Source organism: Synchytrium microbalum, assembly GCF_006535985.1.
Source record: "Synchytrium microbalum strain JEL517 chromosome Unknown SmJEL517_scf0001, whole genome shotgun sequence".
NCBI lineage: Eukaryota > Fungi > Chytridiomycota > Chytridiomycetes > Synchytriales > Synchytriaceae > Synchytrium > Synchytrium microbalum.
Genome location: NW_022158350.1, coordinates 1286434 through 1306420, shown reverse-complemented (window position 1 = coordinate 1306420; position 19987 = coordinate 1286434). Strand labels below are relative to the sequence as shown.

The window sequence follows — 19987 nt, the reverse complement described above, 5'->3', positions numbered from 1 at the left end:
TGAGAGGCTACGCTGAGATTTTAAAAGGCTACCAGTGCAATCTGACCCCCTTTTTCAGCTTGGGAAGGTCTATTCGAATCTTTGAATATTCCAAAATCAGACAAACCTACTGGAAAGGCTGTATTGGTGATTGGAGGTGCAGGTAAGCTACAACAAAAGAGGAAACCATGTATACAGTATCATGATCATAAGGGAGATCATTAGGAAGACGTGTTTCCACATGATGTTCAGACCTCTTTCAGTATCAGCTCTCTAACGACGTCCCACTCGTAACTACAATAAGGTGGTGTCGGCTCAGTCGCAATCCAACTTGCCAAAAAGATTGCAGGCTTGACTGTCATTGCCACCGCATCACGTCCCGAATCTGTCGCATGGTGTAAATCATTGGGTGCGGATCATGTTATTACTCACACTGCGAAGATGCAACCACAGTTGGCTGCGATTGGTTTCCCGGCTGGTGTTGAGTATGTGTTCAACACTCAAAGTGTAGAGCAATACTGGGATGAATTGAACGATGTTATGAAACCACTTGGAGGTATCTGTTGTGATGGTTTTGGGCTGCTGATACCTGAAGTTTCTGAGTTTGGTTGTTTTCTTCATAGCCATCGTCTTGATCAATGATGCCAAAACTCCAGTCAACATTGCACTGTACATGGTATATCAAGTGAACTCAAAGAGGAACGAAATTGCAGGATTAATTTAATCTTCTTGTTAGGTGAAACGTCTGACCGTCAGTCACGGCATGATGTTCACTAGGCCCATGTTTCAGGCCGAACAGCAAATGCAAGGCGACCTTTTGGATGAGTGCAGTAGACTGATTGACGATGGAACTCTCCAGGCTGTCGAGCAAGTGTCTCTGGATTTGACTGAAGAGAATCTCCGAAAGGCCCATGCCCAAATCGATACAACCACAACCATTGGCAAAGTGACTTTGAAGCTTTAAAGCCTTCAACTCAAAACGAGCAAGCCAACATTTATAAGATCTCAAAAAGATATAGTTTTGTGCGGATGGGTTCAAGTTATTTATAACCAATGTTATAACCCATATAACCCACGCAAAGCCCATATAAAGATAACGTATCGGTGAGTGCGGCCGTTACCTCAGCACCCCTGTTTCTACATAATGTTTTACATACAATGTTCTAATTGCAGTTTTGCATAATCCGGAACTTTTACCAACCTGACAAAAACCAAGATATACAAAAGAGGCAGGACCTCTTACCTGACGAGCGAGGGAGTCGCCTTTCCATGTTCGACTGTATAGTCAGTCATTGCGGCAGCTTCACTCTTAGACCACAGTAGTCAGTGAATGGGTCTACAAACAAATCACTTCTGACACTGTCCTGTTCGTTCTGGTATGGTTTTTGGTGCTGGACAGAGGAGCGCCTGCAAAAGGTCGCTCACTATCAGGGAAATATTTAGGGAGAAATCATGGCAGTCGGATGAGAGGAGACCACTTTCAGCACCAAAAGATTTCAATAGACTGGTTCAATCTAAACCGTGCTTCTTTTGTCATTACGCTTCACGTTCCACCGTCACATCCAAGCATCATTGAGTCTGACAACCAACGAACCCAGCACTCTCAGAGCAAAAGCTGTTAGACAATTCAAGCAGCACGAAGTATATCGTATTGCCTGCACAGGATTGGTGGCAAAGCAGGTTGTAGTGAAGTGTTGTTGTGCCTGTTGTCAGACTTTGCAGCATATTGAGAAATGTGGGCACTCGAGGCTTCCTCCCTTTTCAAATGTTAAATCTCTTATAACGAGAACGGGTTTCACCTTGTTTAGAGCGATTGTACACATTGTATGGTGTTGGAACAACATATGTCTCAGACAGCTGCTGTACTGTGTTAAACAAGGATATTGGGTATCTTGACCACCTCAATGTAACAGTTTAACTAGCCAGCTCAAATGTCATAATATCGTCGTGACCATCTCAGCGTAAAGGAGCTAGGCAGCTCGATTGTTGATAAGAAGATTATGCTTTTTTTAGACATGTGCAACCGTGATTTGAAAGCCTTGTTCAAAACGTCCCTCCGACACTCACGCACATACAGATTCCAACACATACAAGTCACTGCATACAGCAATGTCAACAATGTGGGCATATGCAATCAATGTAAACGGTGGTCCAGAAGTCATCAAGAAATTAGAAGTTCCAAAACCAACTTTACGAGACGAGAATGATATCATTGTCAAGGTCTTTGCCGTCGCGTAAGTCATCGAATGCTTTGGTATGCTCATATAGAAGACTTTAGGTACTTATTATGACGAGAATATGTATTTGAACGGCTGAACATTAACTGACATCAAACACATTGTTCAAACCTTAGGATCAACCCAGTCGATACCAAGGTCCGGAAGAGTCCTGGCCCACCCGGCGGTGTTCCTGATGCCGGATACAGGATTTTGGGATATGATGCATCCGGTGTTGTCGAAACTATCGGCTCAAATGGTGAGCTCAACAAAAAACAAACCACTCGTTCTCTACCTTTTCTAAGACCATCTTTTTTGTTTGCTCAACGCATTGCAATTTTCGTAGTCACCCGCTTCAAAGTCGGCGACGAAGTTTTTTATGCTGGTGACAGAAACCGAAATGGAAGGTACTTGATCTACAAATGTCAGTTTCGAAACCTTGAAGCATATTTTGACACGTCTCACGCTGCATAGCAATGCCGAATTCCAAGCCGTTGATTCTCGTATCGTTGGATTCAAGCCAAAGAGCATTTCTCATGCTCAAGCTGCTGCATACCCATTATGTGCAATTACAGGTGAGAGACTCCGTTGTGTTTTTGAGAGGCTACCACTGCAAGCTGAAAACAATTTGGTAAGCTTGGGAAGGCCTATTCGAATCTTTGAATATTCCGAAGTCAGATAAACCTACTGGAAAAGCTGTATTGGTCATCGGAGGTGCAGGTAAGCTACAGCGAAAAGGGAAAAGTGTATGAAGTATCATTAGGAAGACATGTTGCTGTGTCATGAGCAACCCGCTATCATGATCACTTTTCAGCTCACTCTCACTCATAACTCAAACAAGGTGGTGTCGGCTCACTCGTAATTCAGCTAGCCAAAAAGATTGCTGGCTTGACCGTTATCGCTACTGCATCACGTCCTGAATCTGCCGCATGGTGTAAAACATTGGGTGCGGATCATGTCATTACTCATTCTGAGAAGATGCAAACACAGTTGGCTGCAATTGGTTTCTCAGCTGGTGTTGAGTATGTGTTCAACACTCAGAGCGTCGAAGAGTATTGGGATCAACTGAACGATCTCATGAAGCCACTTGGAGGTATCTGCTGTGATTGTTTTGGGCTGTTGAGAACTAGGAGCTTCTGAACCTGACTGTGTTTTCAATAGTCATTGTCTTGATTAATGTTGCCAAAACTCCAGTTAATATTGCACTCTACATGGTATATGAAGCGACGTCAAATAAGAGCGAAAACTTAGTACTAATGCCTTCATCCTGTTAGGCGAAACGACTGACTGTCAGTTACGGCATGATGTTCACTAGGCCAATCTTCCAGGTTGAACAGCAGAAGCAAGGAGATATCTTGGATGAATTCAGTAAACTGATTGATGATGGAGTTTTCGAGCCTGTCCAGCAAGTGTCTTTGGACTTGACTGCAGAGAACTTGCGAAAGGCACATGTCCAAATGGAAACAAGCGCCACCATTGGTAAAGTGACGTTGAAGGTGGTGTAAATGTTGTCAACTCGAAACGAAAGAACTTGAACAGGTCGCAAAGACGTGACTTTTGTGTTGCGGGGTTGTTCAAGTTATTTATTAAGATGATGGTGTGATATACCTACTCACGTGGCATTTATTCCAACGCTTTCGGTTTTGAAATATACTTAATATGGCATTCATGGTTGGTATTTCTGGCTGGTTTGGCCAGCTGGTGTTGTAATTGTTGATAATTCGAATATCAAGCGCTAAGAGCACTATGCGGGCAATTTCGATTTGGTAAATCACTGGTGCCCTCTTTGCGATCGATAGGACAAATCAGCCCCGTGCTGAAGGCAAGCTACTGTGAAGTTCAGGTATTGTAAACTTTTAGTTCCCTGACAGATCTCTACATAGTAATACGTCGTGCTTTGTCGTGCTATGAATCGAGCAGTAGCTCTCTGTCGTTCGCGCTCGCTTCATGCGCGAATGTCGAATTGCGTGAAGCTCCTCACACTTTTGCAAAAAAAATAAAAAACCAAGCAATCTTGCAAATATGAAGCCTAGCCAACGTAAACCGGCTGTCGAGTACGACAGTCCCCTTCCAGTCATTCAAGATCCTCGATTTGCTCGAGTACATAATGATCCTCGCTTCTCTCGTCCACGGAAGCAAGATGCTAAAATTGTGGTAGACGACAGATTCAAGTCCATGCTGGAAAGTGATGAATTTATACATGCTCGTAAGTAATTCTGCTTTCTGTTGAATCTATTAACGCATCGGATCTATATCAATTCTGCTCTTTTATTGACCCTAGCTCGAGTCGATCAATATGGTCGGAGAAGAAAAACATCAAATCGAGTCGACGAGCTCAAACGATACTATCGCCTGGACAAGGATCACGATGAAGAGGATCAGGAAGATCATGATGCCAAAGATCCAAAAGCTGCTGATGAAGCGGACGACAAAGATCAAGCTAGTGACGATGGAAGTAGCAAAACCAGTGAAAAAGCTCTTCCAGACTCTGACGACGAAGAGTCTGACAAGGACGACGAGGAAACTGATGAAATTCGGTTAAAAGCTAAATCTGAAATGGTTGACCGTGCTCGTGGCATTGGGATACTTGACGACTCTGAATCATCTTCGTCGTCGTCTGATTCCGAAGATGAACCTGAAGCAGACATTGAAGTTGATGCTTCTTCTATGGCAATAGGACCATATGCACTTGTAAGGCTCTCTACCGCACGCAACTGCTGTAGAGCTTGCTCTCAACTCACCACACTGTCCTGCTAGGAAAACGTCCCGACTGGTGACGAAAGCAGACGGTTCGCAGCCGTGAATCTAGATTGGGATCATGTCAAAGCTGCTGATTTGTATAAAGTATTTGATGGATTCGTACCCAAAGAAGGCCGACTCTTGTCTGTCAAGATCTATCCTTCAGATTTTGGATTGGAGCGACTAGCTAAGGAGTATACAGAAGGTCCACCCTCAGATATCTTTAAGAAGGGACAAACGATGGTTGATGATGAAGAGGAAGAGGAGCTGTCAAAGCCTCTGATACAGGGTGACGAAGGCCAAGAGTTTGAGAATGAGAATCTACGAAAGTATCAAATGGAACGTATGAGGTACGACATCTTACCGTTGGCTCGTGATAGTCTCTAGGCATCTGATATGTTTCTGTCCCTTATTCAGGTACTATTATGCGGTGGTGGAAGCCGATTCAGCCGAAACAGCCAAATCAATCTATGTCTCATGTGATGGTGTCGAGTATGAAAAGACGGCCAATTATTTCGATTTGCGATACATACCGGATGATATGGATTTTACGGATCGGGAAATACGAGATGAAGCTCTTGAGGTGCCTCGCCTTCATCGACCGGCTACATTCACCACCTCTGTAAGCTACGACGACGCCTGTTGCAATTATCACCTATCAACCCGCATATGAAGCACTTGCAGCACTCCTTTCTGACCTCGACACTATTTCAATAGGCTCTTCAAAACTCCAAAGTCAAGTTAACATGGGATGAAGATGACCCAGATCGGTCAAGAGTCACCCGCAAAAAGTTTAGCAAACAGGATCTAATGGAAATGGACTTCAAAACCTACATTGCGTCTGAATCTTCTGATGGAGAAGGACCGGATGACAATGAAGACGATAGTGATGTTGAAGAACGAAGGAATCGATATAAAGCCTTGTTGGAAGGTGGTGATGAAGAAAGTAATCCATTTGGACGTAGTCGTAAGAGTGGAATGAAGGCAGATGCTGATGGTATGGGCGATATGGAAATCACATTCACGCCTGGTTTGACATCGTCCAAGGGAGATGAACCTCAGGTAGCTTGTGATATTGCCTTGTGGTTGTTGCCGCAAGTTACTAATTTTTGTTTGGTTAGGACAACGAGAGTCCATTCGAGCAATATCTCCGAAAGCAAAAAGAGAAACGAAAGGCGAAGAAGGATGCTCGTAAAGCCGCTACTTCTCAAAAAGAAGAGCAGTCCGAAGAAGACGAAGTCCCATCCTCATGTAGGTCCTTCGCCGCTAGTTCTTGAGATGTCCTGATCACTCATCAGACTTCACCTGCAGTGCAACCACAAAGTGCAAATTCTCTGCAGCTGCTATTGGATGATGACTTTTCAACACCTGGATTAGTCTCGAACTCATCACCTTCGGAAACGTCCCAACAACCGCCTGTGAAGTCGTCCCGACACTTTGATATGAAGGAAATTATCAAGGCAGAGAAGCTCAAGACTATAAAGCTCAAGGGGAAAGCTAAGAAGAAGCTTGAGGGGCGCCAGTTTGAGGCTCTTCAAGATGACTTTGAACTGAATCTTGAAGATCCTCGATTCAGTGCTGTTACAAGTAGTCATCACTTTGCTATTGATCCTTCGAATCCACAGTAAGATGTCGCTGTGGTACTGCTTGTGTCCTGCCTTGCTGATTTATTTTTTGCCTCTAGTTTCAAAAAGACGCCCGCAATGAAAAAGCTGTTGCAATCACGACGTGAAGAGAAGCCGGTAATAGAGGAACCTGCTATAAAAGGGCCTGAGTCTATCAGTGGTGGCATGGACGTTGACTTGAAATCTCTTGTTGCTTCAGTCAAGCGCAAGAGCAATGAACCAAAGCAACCTCGAGTTGGTAAGAGAATGAAACCAACGCCAAAGTAAAACATTGCATGTATATCATTATTTAGACTGTTGACTTTGAACAATACACAATTCTACGAGATGGGTTTTATGGGCAAAAGTGATATAATACAGATGCTCACTCACGAGCGAGACTCAAAGTAACATGGATTACATCGATTTATCTTTGTACTTCATTGGTTCTACGAGTATATAGGAAGAACTCGTATTCTATGCCATTTTCAGTGGTTCTGCCTTCCGGCACATCCTCCAAATGCCCTACTAGATCCCGCAGTTCATGATTACTGGCTAATTCCCACATCTGCGGGCTTGGATTTTCAAAGAATGCATCGCATTCAATATTGTCCAGATATACGCGAGTCAAGAAGATGCGATATGAAGTTCGGTGTCTCATAGCCTCCGAGTAGAGAGCAGTTCCACCTATAATCCATAATGAAGAATGCGGAGTAGCAGTCGTGTCTGAACCAAAGAAGTCCACACAATCGTCCAGTGATGGGAAGCAGTATACGTTTGATGTTGGATTGTGCGTGAATCTAGCATGTAAACGTAGTTGTAATGAGCATTTTAAATGGAGTTTTAACAGACTCAGAGACTCGAAACGATTCATCAACAAGTGTTTGAGATGTTACCTTCTGAACTCCTCATTATGAGACAAGATGACAGATATACGATTTTTAAATGGTTTATATTTAAGAGGAACTGAATCCCAAGTCTTTCGTCCCATGATTACTACGTTGGGAGCGTCATCGACAGAGTCACATTCCAAGTGTGTTGTAAGCAGCTCAAAATGGGCCATATCTGTTGGCAGCTTCCAGGGCAGTTTGCCATTGATTCCTATACCTCCTGCTGGAGTGGCAGCAGCGATCAAGCTTAGCTGTACTGGTGGCCTGGTCTCTTCCTTATTGCCCATCATTGTGCTTGACGTTTTTCGAATGAGGTTAGTGAAGGCTTGTGGCGAAAGGCCAGCGAAAGAAAGACGGCGATGTTGTAGATATTTGATAAACAGTTGTGCATACCACGCGCTCAAAGCTTGACTTGGCGTATCCGCGTCATCAGTCACGTTCCAAGTTTCTTGTTTTTGAGTGTTCATGATCCTGGACGTGTTTTTCATACTGGGAATAGCATTGAACCTCGGAATAAAGACATTTGACGCGTCAAAACTTATGACATATTGTCTTCAGCTTGTAGATCTTAGAGCGTCACCGATCCGCATCGATTGCCGTTTGATAATAGACTATTCAAGTCGACAAGCACATAATCCAGGTAGATCAGAACGAAAGAGGAAGATCCTCTTGTAGAAAGATATGTTTTACAGGTATGATAAGGCCTATAAATCAATTCTGCCTTCTTGCATCGCAACTACAGTGAACTAAATTCCCAACTTTTGTAGATTTGATGGAGACGCCCTAGCTCTACTATGCGAAACAGCACATTCGGTTGCAAATTCTCCGGAATTAACTGCTGAAATTATTACAGAATGGGTCTACTTGTGCTGTCCACCAATCGCAGACAAATTTGAGACATCAATCAAAACCCCTACGACAACATCAGTCGCAAAATCACCTCCCCTTGTCGTCGATTTCTACAGAGTAAGGGAGACCGACTGTCTCGGCATACTTTCATTTGAATCTTGTGTCTTTTCGAACGCTAAAACCATGCATCTTTAGGACCACTTGCATCAGATCGGCATACTTGGAATACTCGAGTTTATAAAGCTTGAGGGCAAAGGCTTGTATCGCACGGAGCTCCTTTCCCTGTGTCTGGAAGCTACAAGGCCATCTCACGATCTTGTGAACGTGCCTCATGCGTCAACTGAAGGTATTTGAAGCTCCTGTTCGTTGCAGAGGACCTAGATAGTCACACACCTTTCCAACTATGTTCAGTCAACTGTGCTCTCTTGGAAGACTTCTTTTACGAATTCACCTTCAGGCTACTTGCTATCGCAAACAAATATGAGAATGTCAGAGAACAAGCACTGACTGCTGTATGGGACTGGATTGAAACTTGTCGAGCAGTGTTTGAATCACCATCTGGTTTGTAAAGACACATCTCTCGCACTCAAATGTCACGATGCTGATTCTCTTATGACGCTAGAAAAACAAACTCTGTATGTAGCGATGGCCGCAATGGGTGGGACATTATGTGGAGCAGCAGATTCATCAGCAATGCTCCACCTTCCGTTTATAAGCACGTTATCATCAGCGTTCCAATCTATAGTGTCATCCAAAAATATCCTCAAAGTCTATCAAACACTCTCTACTCCCGATCCGGTCGTTCCTGCCACGAATGGCAACGACAACGATAACAACGACGTCAATATATCTATACACCTAACTACACTCGACCCATCTTATAATCCCATAACTCTTGTTAGCAATATGTTTATGTTCGCCCATGAGCTCTTGTCTGGTTGGGCTGTCTTCCGACCAGAGGTATTGGGAGGAGCTGGTAAAGTATGGGAGGCCCTCCTGGAACAAAAGCCCGCAGAGGTTTTGACGGCTGGTGATACTCGAGGACAAGATGTTGTTAAGAGTATATATGCTTCATGTTGGGATCCCGAATGGAGATTATGTATACAGAATGCTCCTGGAGCTGACGTGGAAGGTGTAGAGACTGTATTGCCAACAACCATTGTAAGCTATTCCCTTGTAATGTCTGCTTTTTTGCATTCGAGAATCCCACATATTTTCTCGCTTGATTGTTAGCAAACGGGAGTCTTGTGTGCTGTCCACGTAGAATCTTTAGCAGAAGACTGTATTCGTAATGTGCACCACGTCATGGAAGATGCTGAAGCTTTGTCACCAGGTCAAATTCGTACAGAAATCTATTTGGAGTGTCTCGAAGGATTAGGAGTTATTGGACGACAGTAAGTGCACACAAGAGTGCTCTGACTCACGCTAACTTCGTCTAACAACATCGCATCCAGGTATCCACACTTTCATCCAGAAATTGTGAAGATTCTGACCGACTTTTTGCTGGAACCTTCCAATGTCTTTGTCAATGGAACTGATGATTTTACTGCCGCTGCCTTACGACAATGTGCTGGTGCTATGTTGGCTTTGGTCCTGAAGGTAAATCCTGCTAGCAAGAAACTAAAACGCCCATAGGATAACCAAAATATCTTCACCCTAGATCGCACACAACCCACCTCTGACTAAGACAACTCTCTTCTCTTTCATCAACATGGCTCAATCGACACACGCCAACTTACCTGATCCTGGAGTCATCTCCCTTCAAAATCGAGCTTTTTTGAATGCTTTGACAGTCCTTTCCAGTTTGTCTTCGGTTTTGCCTCCAGATGAAGTAACGTTGAAGAGAAATTGGATTGGTTGATATCATATACTAACCTGGAATGCTTCAGGCAATACGATTCTCGATACCGGCGTTGACTCGACGCTTGGAAGATTGTGAACCATATCAAGATTTGATATGGGAGAATCTAGCCAATATTGGATTGACTTGTAATCTGGGTGTATTCAAAGAGGTGGTGTCGCTTTTGCTGGAGGATAGTAGAAAGACTGTCAGCAAGGTAAGCTATCGTTGCTTGACTTCTTTTTTGCCTTCGTTTGCTTATTGACTTCACCGGTGTTAGATATCTCGAGTCAGCCACACCCTCGCTAGAGTGACGGGGCGACCGCCAGAGTTTGCTGAAATGTATTTGAATTGCATTCTGACTGTTTTCAATGACAAGGCTGCTGCTCTACAATCTAAGCCTGTAAGCACTCTGCGCTGATTTCTTTCGGTGTCGCGACTCTATGGAAGGCTTCATCGGCTGAATTCTGTCTCCAAATAGGTCCAAGATACCGGTTTAGTCCAAGAATTACGAGATTTAGTCTCCATTTTGCGCATCATTTGTGATCAAGTCGATCTCAAATCTGAAGCAATCAACACTGAAGAGGTCTCAGAACTGTTTAGAAACTTTTGGTTCTATCTCGTCGTATTCGTGCTCAATTCTAATGGTAGCTGGCCAAGAGATTGGTTTGCGTCACTTCTGGTGGTCGCTACAAAGACACCACCTTTGCTCATGAGACCTCGTGAGAGCAATTTATTAGCTGACTTGGGATCTAATTCTATACTGAGAGCCAAGTTACCTGAATGGGTAAGTTCGTTTAGTAATAAATCTTGGTGTTTTTGCTTCCCTTTTGGATTTGTTTTACTGTCGCATTCTCAAACACTCATGTGTATTCTTAGGCCATTTCAAAAGCACGAACTGCCTTAGCTACACTATTGCCATCTCGTATATCAGAAATACGAGTGGCTAATCCATCACATGTCGTCTATCTCTTGGCTGTACATCAACTAGAGTGCATGAGGATACGCAAAACGTCATTTGAATACATACTGATGTATCTAGTGGATGATCGATTATATGATTCTGAAGTGTTTCCCATTTTGGAAGTGCTGGCTGATGATGTGAGTGCTGATCTTTCGAATCAGGTCAGGGTGGCGACCGCTCATCTTTGTATTGTCAATGCATAGGTGACTCGTTCTTATGTGAACGAAAGAACGAAACGTCCGCAGAAACCAACATCGGCTCATGCCCGAGACTTGATTATCAATGCTGCTCATAGACTTGGCAAAGTTAGAAAGTTTAGCTCACAGACCATTGATAAAGTCATTTCTCTTCAACCCGGTCTCTTATGGAATCGAGAGCTGGTGTTTTTAATGTTGGATATCTTGCAAGCTTTGGACTTTGATGCTACTGGGTCTTACGACAAGAAGGTATGTTCTCGTCAGTCTTAGGTCTCTTTTGCATCTCAGCCTTTTTGCCCTTCCTGCGATTTTTTAGATGGAAGTAGCCAGCAAGCTGGGCTTTGAGCTTAGTTTTGTAGATCGTGCAGATCGAGATGCAGCATTCAAACACTTTATGGAGCTATGTGCAACTTGGATGCAAGATTCTGTCAAGAGATGTAGTAGTCAAAGTATTGGGTTGATTCAAGGGTATGTTGTAAGTCTGAATCAAGACTTTCCTGGGTTTACTCTTGGTGAAGGATCTGCTCTGGAGACTCTGTTGAGTCGATTCATGTCTCATGAAGGTAAGGTGCAAAGAAATGGAATAAAAAATGAACAAAGTTGCTAATCAACTAACTGGTTCGTATGTTAGAAATCTCATATGCCATTATTCGATCGATGGGCAAACAAGCTCACTATATTGGGATCATGAAGGGCATGATTTCTCAATTAGAAGAGAATGGTAAGATGTTTCGCTTCTGCGCTCCGTGAAACGCGAACTAACGGTCATTTTTTCGCTATAGGATTGACAAGAGATGCTGCAGAAAAGCATGCGTCCAAGAACATTTTAGGTGATCTAGCTACGCTTACGCGATCAAAAGACGCCGCGCCATTGAAGGAATTACATGCCAAACTGTTCATGGCTGGAGCATTGTTAGTCATGTCTAATACGGTCAGAACCACAGATTGCGTCAAATTGTCTTTTTTGTCTTGAGCTGAATTTGTTACTTTCCGTTAGGTCGACGAGGGTTTATTATACGGAATCAGTTGGTATCCGATCCTTGTATTCAGTCCGCCAGTATTAGAGCTAGCTGTATCAGTTTGGAGGTGGATTATGTCATGGAGGCCAGATTTGAGTGGACCTCTCCTGTCTCTGCTAGTTATTGGATGGGAGACTTCCATTTTGAACAAGAAGGGTCTCTACTTGGTTGATGAAAAGTACGTCTGGAGTGCAGTTGCTGTCTGACCAAGGAAACAAGCAAACGCTGACACGATGATCTTCGCGAACAATAGGCCTCTGAATCCATTCTATGACAAGATGACATATACGCCATCCGTCAAAGTAGCTGATGTGCAAGATGACGCCGTAGCACATTTGTATTGGTTCCGCTTCTTGACTGAAAGGTTTCGTGTGGCTTCGTTGCAAGATGAAGTTCATGTGAGACTTTATGTCAAGTTGTTGCAAATTGCTAATCTGCATCTTGATACCATTCGGTGAGTGAGCAGCGACAGCATTCAGTAAATTTGCGCTCGCTCATTAATATATACTGTCACCACAGGGCTCATCCACGGATACGAGAAGTTCGACTTCAACTCATGATTTTAGCTGCCAAAGTATTAGAAGTCTTGGAAGCAACAGAGGATCAAAGTGCACCCTTTGTACGTAATTTCCTGTTTGAAGACTTATTCTCGTGGTTTTCAGTGCAACCGATGTAAGAAACCTGTGCAATGAGGTTTTGTGATATGTTGGACATCTTTGAACTTGCTAAACCATTAGGTGGGGTGGAGTCTCATCAGCTGAACTGGATCTACTCAAAGACTTGCATGCTCTCGTGAAGGGCAGCAGTCCATCAAAGTCGGACGTGATTGTCCTGACGTCTCCTCGTTCCGTAAAGACTGCATTCAATACTTCGTACCGTGCGTGCAAGGGTATGTCTCTTTACAGAAACAGGGGTATTGTTGTTGCGAATCTCACCTCTTTCGCTTTCTTAGTCTCCTCTTTGGATGCACAATTACTGGCAGTTCTTCTGCTTGAAAATGAGATCAGTCGACTATTGGCATGGTGGGATCCTCTTGATTCACGGCCAGCGTCTTTGGCACCAATTTCAGCTATGGGAGCAGACAGAACAGTATGCTACAAACTACATGAATTCCCTGCTACAATCAAAGGAGCTAATGCATCTTCGATTATAGATCAAGTGGAACCATCAAGTCAGGATTGCCTGGAGCATCAGTCCACATGTTGCTCTTCAGCTCCCAGCACGATTTGCAGCAGCAGCCGAGTCAATCGAAGCTGAACTAATGGTATTGGTGTCGTCTGCCGCCATCACTATCATGGATGCACCGGCAGCTCTGAGCTGGATACTAACTCCAGCGTCTCTTGCACCAAAAAACGATGATGGCAACTTGAGAGTACGTCATTATCAAAAAATGTGGATTTGTTGTCCTATGTCTAATTGTTCTATCACATTTTGATAGGCGTTGCTATACTGGGCATCAGTGGCTCCTATTACAGCTGTATCAATGTTGGTCGACTTTCAACATCATCCATGGGTGCTTCAATATGCCGTTCGTGTGCTGGAGAGCTTTCCAGTCGAGGAGGTGTTTTTCTATATACCTCAAATGGTTCAGGGATTACGGAATGACCATTCAGGTATCATGGACGTCTCGAGCTTCTACCCTTTCTGAATCTCCTCTGAAACTCTGTTGGTCTTGTAAAAACAGGATACATTGAGCATTTCGTGCTCTTAGCCGCCAAATCTTCCCAACTGTTTGCCCATCAGATTATATGGAACATGCAGGCAAACATGAAGAAAGAGTTGAAGGATAAGGAACACTCTTTAGTGGTGAGTGTTAGTACAGCGGGTGAAAACTATCATTTTGGTTAACATGAAGGGTTTAGGACGATGTCGTTATCAAACCAATCCTGGATCGAATCATCGCCAAGATCGTAACGAGCTTGTCTGGTACCGACAAGGAGTTCTATGAGCGTGAATTTACTTTCTTCAAGGCTGTCACCGATATATCTGGCAAGTTGAAGCCATTCATTAAAAAGACAAAACAAGAGAAGAAGGTGGGTGGTATTGAGGGTATGGTTGACCTTCCGCTGTCTCTGAACGATTTTTTTGTTCAATTCGTAGAAAAAAATTGACGAAGAAATGAGGCTAATCAAAGTCGATCCTGGTGTATACTTACCAAGTAATCCAGAAAGCATTGTGGTCAACTTGGATTACGACTCTGGACGACCGTTGCAGTCACATGCCAAGGTAAAACAGGAGCGTGAAAGAATTGATTCTCCAAAACTCACAAAGCACTCGTTTATAGGCGCCTTTCATGGCAACATTCTTGATCAAGCCTGCTGTTTCGAATTCTGTATCCGGCAGTGAAGAAGCACTTAATAAGGACGGTCCAAGCAAGTGGCAGTCCTGTATGTTCAAAGTTGGAGATGACTGGTACGATACGAGTAATTAGAAAGGGCTCTTTTTTTCTATCAAATGTCTCACTTTGTAAACTCTTCGTGACTAGTCGCCAGGATGTCTTGGCGCTTCAGCTGATGAGCATATTCAAGGGAATATTTACTTCTGTCGGCTTGGACCTGTACCTCTTCCCTTATAGAGTCGTTGCAACAGAACCTGGCGTATGTTGACGATGTCGGTAACTAGTAATTGCACTGAGCTTATCTCCTTTCTTCGTTGCTAGTGTGGTGTCATCGAGATAATTCCGAACTCGATTTCACGAGACATGATGGGAAGAGAGAAAGTCAATAGCACCTTTGAGTAAGTTTTCTTCCCACAGTTGAGTGCGAAACTAGGAATTTTTTGACACTTTTCTTGAACTTTTCAGTTATTTCATAGCCAGGTTTGGAACTGTCGATGCTGTCAGATTTCAAAAGGTAGGTAGTGTCCTCTCCATCACTGGTGGAATTCTCTGACATTTTTTCTTGTTTCTCCATTCAGGCTCGGGACGCTTTTGTCAGAAGCCTGGCAGCTTCATCCTTGATCTTGTATATCTTGCAAATTAAGGATAGGCACAACGGCAATATCATGTTTGACGAGGAGGGGCATATTCTTCATATTGGTTGGTTTGCTATGTCGAGCAAAAAAATCAAAGCCTAAAGTTTAAGCAATCCATTTCTTTGATAGACTTTGGGTTCATTCTTGAGATAGCTCCCGGTGGAATCAAGTTTGAATCTGCTCCTTTCAAGCTCACACAAGAAATGATTGCTGTATTGGGTGGTGATAACACACCCTCATATCGATTGTTTTCAGAACTGGTAGTGAAGGCATACCTTGCCTCGAGGTATTATCTTTATTGAGTTTACATTGGTTTGTTGTTTAGACTCGAGATCTGAAACCTTTGGTTCTCTCTAATTGTAGGCCATATGCCGAAGAAATTATTCAGATGGTGACGCTCATGCTCGAATCGAGCCTGCCTTGTTTCAAAGGTACTCGTCGACGTTAAGAGCTACATGTTTTTACCTGTTCACGATACTAACACTCTTTCTCTTAGGTCCTAGCACAATCAAAAATCTTCGAGAGCGCTTTCAGTTGAATAAGACTGAAAGACAAGCTGCTGAATTCATGATTGCTCGGATAAGGGAATCACACGGAAACAGTCGAACTATACTATACGACCAGTTCCAAAATTTGCAGAACGGAATCCCATACAACTATTAAACTACATACGTAAACCTTCATTTTTAATATAGCAACTTGCATGATAAATGAGGTTTGAAATATGTCAAAATATGTCGAAATATGTCTGCACTTGTGACTCTGCAAATGCTCTGAAGAAACCATGGGCGACCGACAAGAACTCCTCTCAATGAATAGAATGAAACGGCCACCCATACACGTCGTTTGCAACCAGTGAGCAGAAACACAAACCAATACGGCAACCGACAGAGGTACATCCACCGCACGCATCATATCTCATTACAGGTAGATTTCCAGGAATGAAAGTAGTAGCAATATCAGTGTATAGCTCCGTCATTGCGTTAAATGGTTCCGGGCATGAACATGAGGTCTCCTCGGCAACCTCCGTAACCAGCTTACAATCATTCCAAAAATTAGAGGTCTCGTACAGAGCCGCTATAGAGAGTTGGGTTCCATACAAGTTCCATAGCTTCACCCAAAACCGTGTGTCCCATTCCCAGAAACAAGCATGGGTGTCAAGTCCTCGAGTCCCACTGCAGTATTAGTACTGGTAGCGTTGGTATTGAATTTCCTGTCCCCGTGCGATGCCTTCTATGTGTCATTTTCGCATCATGCCTATCACGATTCCGAGGCAAGTTGGAGTTTGATCGTTGAATAGTGTAGACGATGATTGCCAGATGCTAAAATTGTTGTTTCATTCCTTGCTGTAGCCTATTCCGCTCTATGTCAACAAGATCTTCTCGGAAAAGACTCAGCTGGTATGGACATTTCATTAGCGCAAAACATCCCTGCAAAATGGACAGTTTTAAAGGAAACACCTTCTTATCGTTATTAAACATTCAAACATAGCCGCAAGCGTATTCAGAGCTTCCATTTGTTTGCACTCCTTCATCTGGGTGGAAGCACAAACTTCTGAATCTGGTTGGTCAACATATTGAAGTTTTGAGGATTGACGAGTAGACTGATACCATGCTTAATCTAGGGTGAAGTGCTACGCGGAGATCGAATCATGAACTCGGACTTTATTGTAAACCAGCCGCTCATCATCTTTCTTTGCCAACGTCCCATTTGAATCCCTCAAACCTTTGATGTTGCCAATGTTAGATCGAATCCAACGTACCAAGTCCGTGCAAAGTGCTCTGCACTCAATCAGTCAACAAGGAAGCCGCTGATCAGGCTAAAGATCTGGTTACAAACTTTTACAATGTCGAATGGTACGATTCACCACGCGTTTGCATCTGGGATTCTGAAACTAAGCCAGTTTCCTTGTGACATTAGGATTTTGGATGATTTGCCAGGTGCAACCAAAGTGATAGATTCGACGAGTCGAAAGACCTATGATATTGGCTTCCCCCTTGGCTTCTTCGATGACAAGGTTCTCAGGAAGGTGTTGTCAGTCAATTTCGTAAACCATTCTGACTAGCTCCTTTTAATGACTAGTCTGGCAAAGCCGAATTGAACACCCATTTCGACTTTAAAATCTTGTACGAGCGAAAGAAGAAGTCGGACGACAAGCTGATTGTGGGATTTGAAGTCTCACCCAGAAGGTAGCTCTCAAATCGCAATCAAAGGAATCGAAATTACGCATTCGCCTGTCTCTGAAGCAACATATCTTGATTCATAGTGTTAAGTTGAGTGACAAAAAATGCCCTCAAGATATCAGAACCGTGTCAGAAACAGTAGATCTGAATGATTCATTGACTGAAATCACATATACCTACTCAGTCACTTGGGAAGAGGTGAAATTGAGGTTGGCAGAGAGTTGGGAGCCGAAAACCTTACACACGTGTCACATGTAGGAAACTGAAGTCAAATGGGGCGATAGATGGAGTCTGTACATGTCTACCAATGATCCGCAGATTCATTGGTATTCCATCATCAGTGAGTTTGTCCTGCTTTCCGCCTAGGGCATCCTGTGAATTGCTGTGTTTGACAATCTGTGACTCAAACTTTGTTGAAATGCAGATTCCATTATTATCTTGCTATTCCTGACTGCTATGGTAGCCATTATTCTGTTGCGAACGCTGAATCGAGACATTGCCATTTACAATGAAGAAGATTTGAAGGTGATTTGAACGGAAATGAAACTTTGGCTAAGACACGGGCTCAAACAAACGCATCAATAGGAAGAGCCTGAAGATACCACTGGATGGAAGCTGCTTCACGGAGATGTATTCAGACCTCCCAGACTTGGTATGAGTTCGTCTTAAATGAACTCGCGCCGGTTAGCCAACACATTTCAAAAATAGCTGGTCTTCTGGCTCCTTTGCTTGGGACGGGAATGCAGCTTCTGTTGGCGATGGCTGCTGTAGTGGGACTGTCGATGCTCGGTATCCTGAATCCAGCATTCCGTGGAGGACTGGTGTCGTTTGCACTCTTCTTCTTCACCTTCATGGGGTCAGTGATCAATCTTCTATTCAGAAGTCTTGGGCGTAACATCAATCATCAATGCTGATGATTTGACACTTGACTTTAGCACCTTTGCTGGATACTTTTCGGCTCGGATGTTCAAAGCGTTCAAGGGTACTTCTTGGCAGAAAAACGCTATGTTGGTGAGTCAATGCACCAACGCTTTTAACCCAACCTGGAAGCCTCTCATTACTTTTTGGTCTTTTAGACGGCTTTGCTGTGCCCTGGAATTGTGTTTGTCGTAGTGTTCTTGATGAATCTACTCATATGGTCACGACATGCCTCAACAGCTATTCCCTTCGGGACATTCTTTGCTCTTACTGCTATGTGGTTTGGAATTTCTTTGCCCCTAGTCTACATCGGAGCCTACTTTGGAAACAGGAAGCAAGCCATTGAGGTGAGGTTCTGCCAAAAAGAGAACTCAAGTCACATTTAACGCTCCAATACATTGTATTGTTTAGCATCCTGTTCGAACAAATCAAATACCAAGACAAATTCCAGATCAAGTGTGGTATTTGCAGCCATTCATTAGGCAAGTGTGGTTTTGCACTCGTCGATCCTCCCCTCACGTCTAAACTCTAATTTGGGCTGGTAGTGTCATGATTGCTGGACTGATACCATTTGCTGTAATCTTTTTGGAGCTCTTCTTCATTCTAAAATCTGTTTGGCAAGCCGAACAGTTCTACTATATGTTTGGATTCCTTGGTGTGGTACGTTTGTTGGTGTTATTATCACGTCGCTTTTGAGCTCTGTCTAAGTTGCAAATCCTGATACCGCGTTTCCCCCTGGATATAGGTGTTTTTGCTGCTCGTGATAACTTGCATAGAAATCACCATTGTGATTGTGTACTTCCAATTATCATCGGAAGACTATACGTGGCATTGGAGAGCCTGGCTGGTATCAAGTGCCAGCGCAGTCTACATCTTCATGTACTCTGTGTATTATTACTATACTCGATTAGTGAGTTTGCTGCTGAATGTCCGTTTGCCACAGAACAACACAGACTCTTTACTGAATCTCCATCTTACACCTGTAAATAGGAAATAACGGACTTTGTATCGTCAATGGTGTACTTTACGTACTGTGCTCTATGTGGTTTCGCTTTCTGGTAAGACCCAGTGTCATTTATTTTCACTCTGCTTGCCTTGTTGACTAATTTACACTGCTCGTATTAAATTAATTGTCTAGGCTGGCGACAGGAACCATAGGCTTTATTACTACATATCTCTTTGTTCGCAAGATGTATGCCAGTATCAAGATCGATTAGGACCCAAAAATACGATGTTTAGATGTATATCACCTGATCAGTAGGATATGTAGAGAGCAGGCGACTTTTTGTATACGCAGCAAGCGAAAATGCCACGCCTTCGACTTTCAAAGCAATATCGCGTAGGGCAAAGTTGGAGGTGATAGAACGATCAAGGAACATTCACTTTCCGAGTTTCCGCTCCAAAAACGTCTGGGAGCCGGTCCAGTAAGTACAAAAGGGCGAAATATGAGCAAAAGAAGCGCTGGTCCTATTTTTGTTTCATGATGTACAAGCTTTCTCTTTCCTCTCCAAATCTTTGCTCTCTGTTCCAAACGCTGTGTATTCATTCTCTTCAACAAGAGCGAATTGGCGATGAAGCTGCCAACTTGCCCAAAAAGGTAATAACAATCTCTGTGA

The 19987-nt window shown here is 43.4% G+C and overlaps 4 protein-coding genes across 4 annotated transcripts; 3 read left to right on the top strand and 1 right to left on the bottom strand.

Annotated features, from left to right (window-relative positions):
• Positions 1-4217: 4217 nt before the first annotated feature.
• On the top strand, positions 4218-6826 carry SmJEL517_g00324 (uncharacterized protein; the record flags this gene model as incomplete). The annotated part of the gene is made up of 8 exons (XM_031166254.1): positions 4218-4401; positions 4477-4886; positions 4953-5284; positions 5352-5556; positions 5652-5996; positions 6056-6185; positions 6246-6558; positions 6619-6826. The coding sequence occupies 8 exons, from the start codon at positions 4218-4220 to the stop codon at positions 6824-6826; spliced, it is 2127 nt and encodes a 708-aa protein (XP_031028049.1).
• A 139-nt stretch (positions 6827-6965) lies between these two features.
• Positions 6966-7715, bottom strand: DFR1 (dihydrofolate reductase; the record flags this gene model as incomplete). Its single annotated transcript, XM_031166253.1, has 2 exons — positions 6966-7338; positions 7435-7715. The coding sequence occupies 2 exons, from the start codon at positions 7713-7715 to the stop codon at positions 6966-6968; spliced, it is 654 nt and encodes a 217-aa protein (XP_031028052.1).
• A 394-nt stretch (positions 7716-8109) lies between these two features.
• SmJEL517_g00322 (uncharacterized protein) lies at positions 8110-15933 on the top strand (the record flags this gene model as incomplete). Its single annotated transcript, XM_031166252.1, has 34 exons — positions 8110-8120; positions 8196-8394; positions 8473-8623; positions 8689-8838; positions 8900-9438; positions 9511-9671; positions 9732-9876; positions 9938-10108; positions 10167-10334; positions 10398-10520; positions 10599-10904; positions 10997-11218; positions 11285-11527; positions 11595-11841; positions 11910-11999; positions 12061-12209; positions 12276-12475; positions 12551-12751; positions 12817-12969; positions 13035-13186; positions 13250-13386; positions 13451-13669; positions 13736-13910; positions 13982-14103; positions 14160-14330; positions 14398-14523; positions 14582-14709; positions 14783-14894; positions 14957-15033; positions 15116-15149; positions 15214-15334; positions 15400-15556; positions 15634-15701; positions 15767-15933. 34 exons carry the CDS (start codon positions 8110-8112, stop codon positions 15931-15933), a joined length of 5595 nt encoding a protein of 1864 aa, XP_031028051.1.
• Positions 15934-16420: 487 nt separating this feature from the next.
• On the top strand, positions 16421-19588 carry SmJEL517_g00321 (uncharacterized protein; the record flags this gene model as incomplete). Its single annotated transcript, XM_031166251.1, has 19 exons — positions 16421-16471; positions 16623-16670; positions 16762-16833; positions 16895-16939; positions 17017-17126; positions 17191-17287; positions 17353-17459; positions 17537-17651; positions 17712-17793; positions 17878-17978; positions 18039-18105; positions 18162-18309; positions 18389-18464; positions 18530-18718; positions 18783-18832; positions 18917-19031; positions 19117-19281; positions 19362-19429; positions 19510-19588. 19 exons carry the CDS (start codon positions 16421-16423, stop codon positions 19586-19588), a joined length of 1785 nt encoding a protein of 594 aa, XP_031028054.1.
• Between the last annotated feature and the right edge of the window lie 399 nt (positions 19589-19987).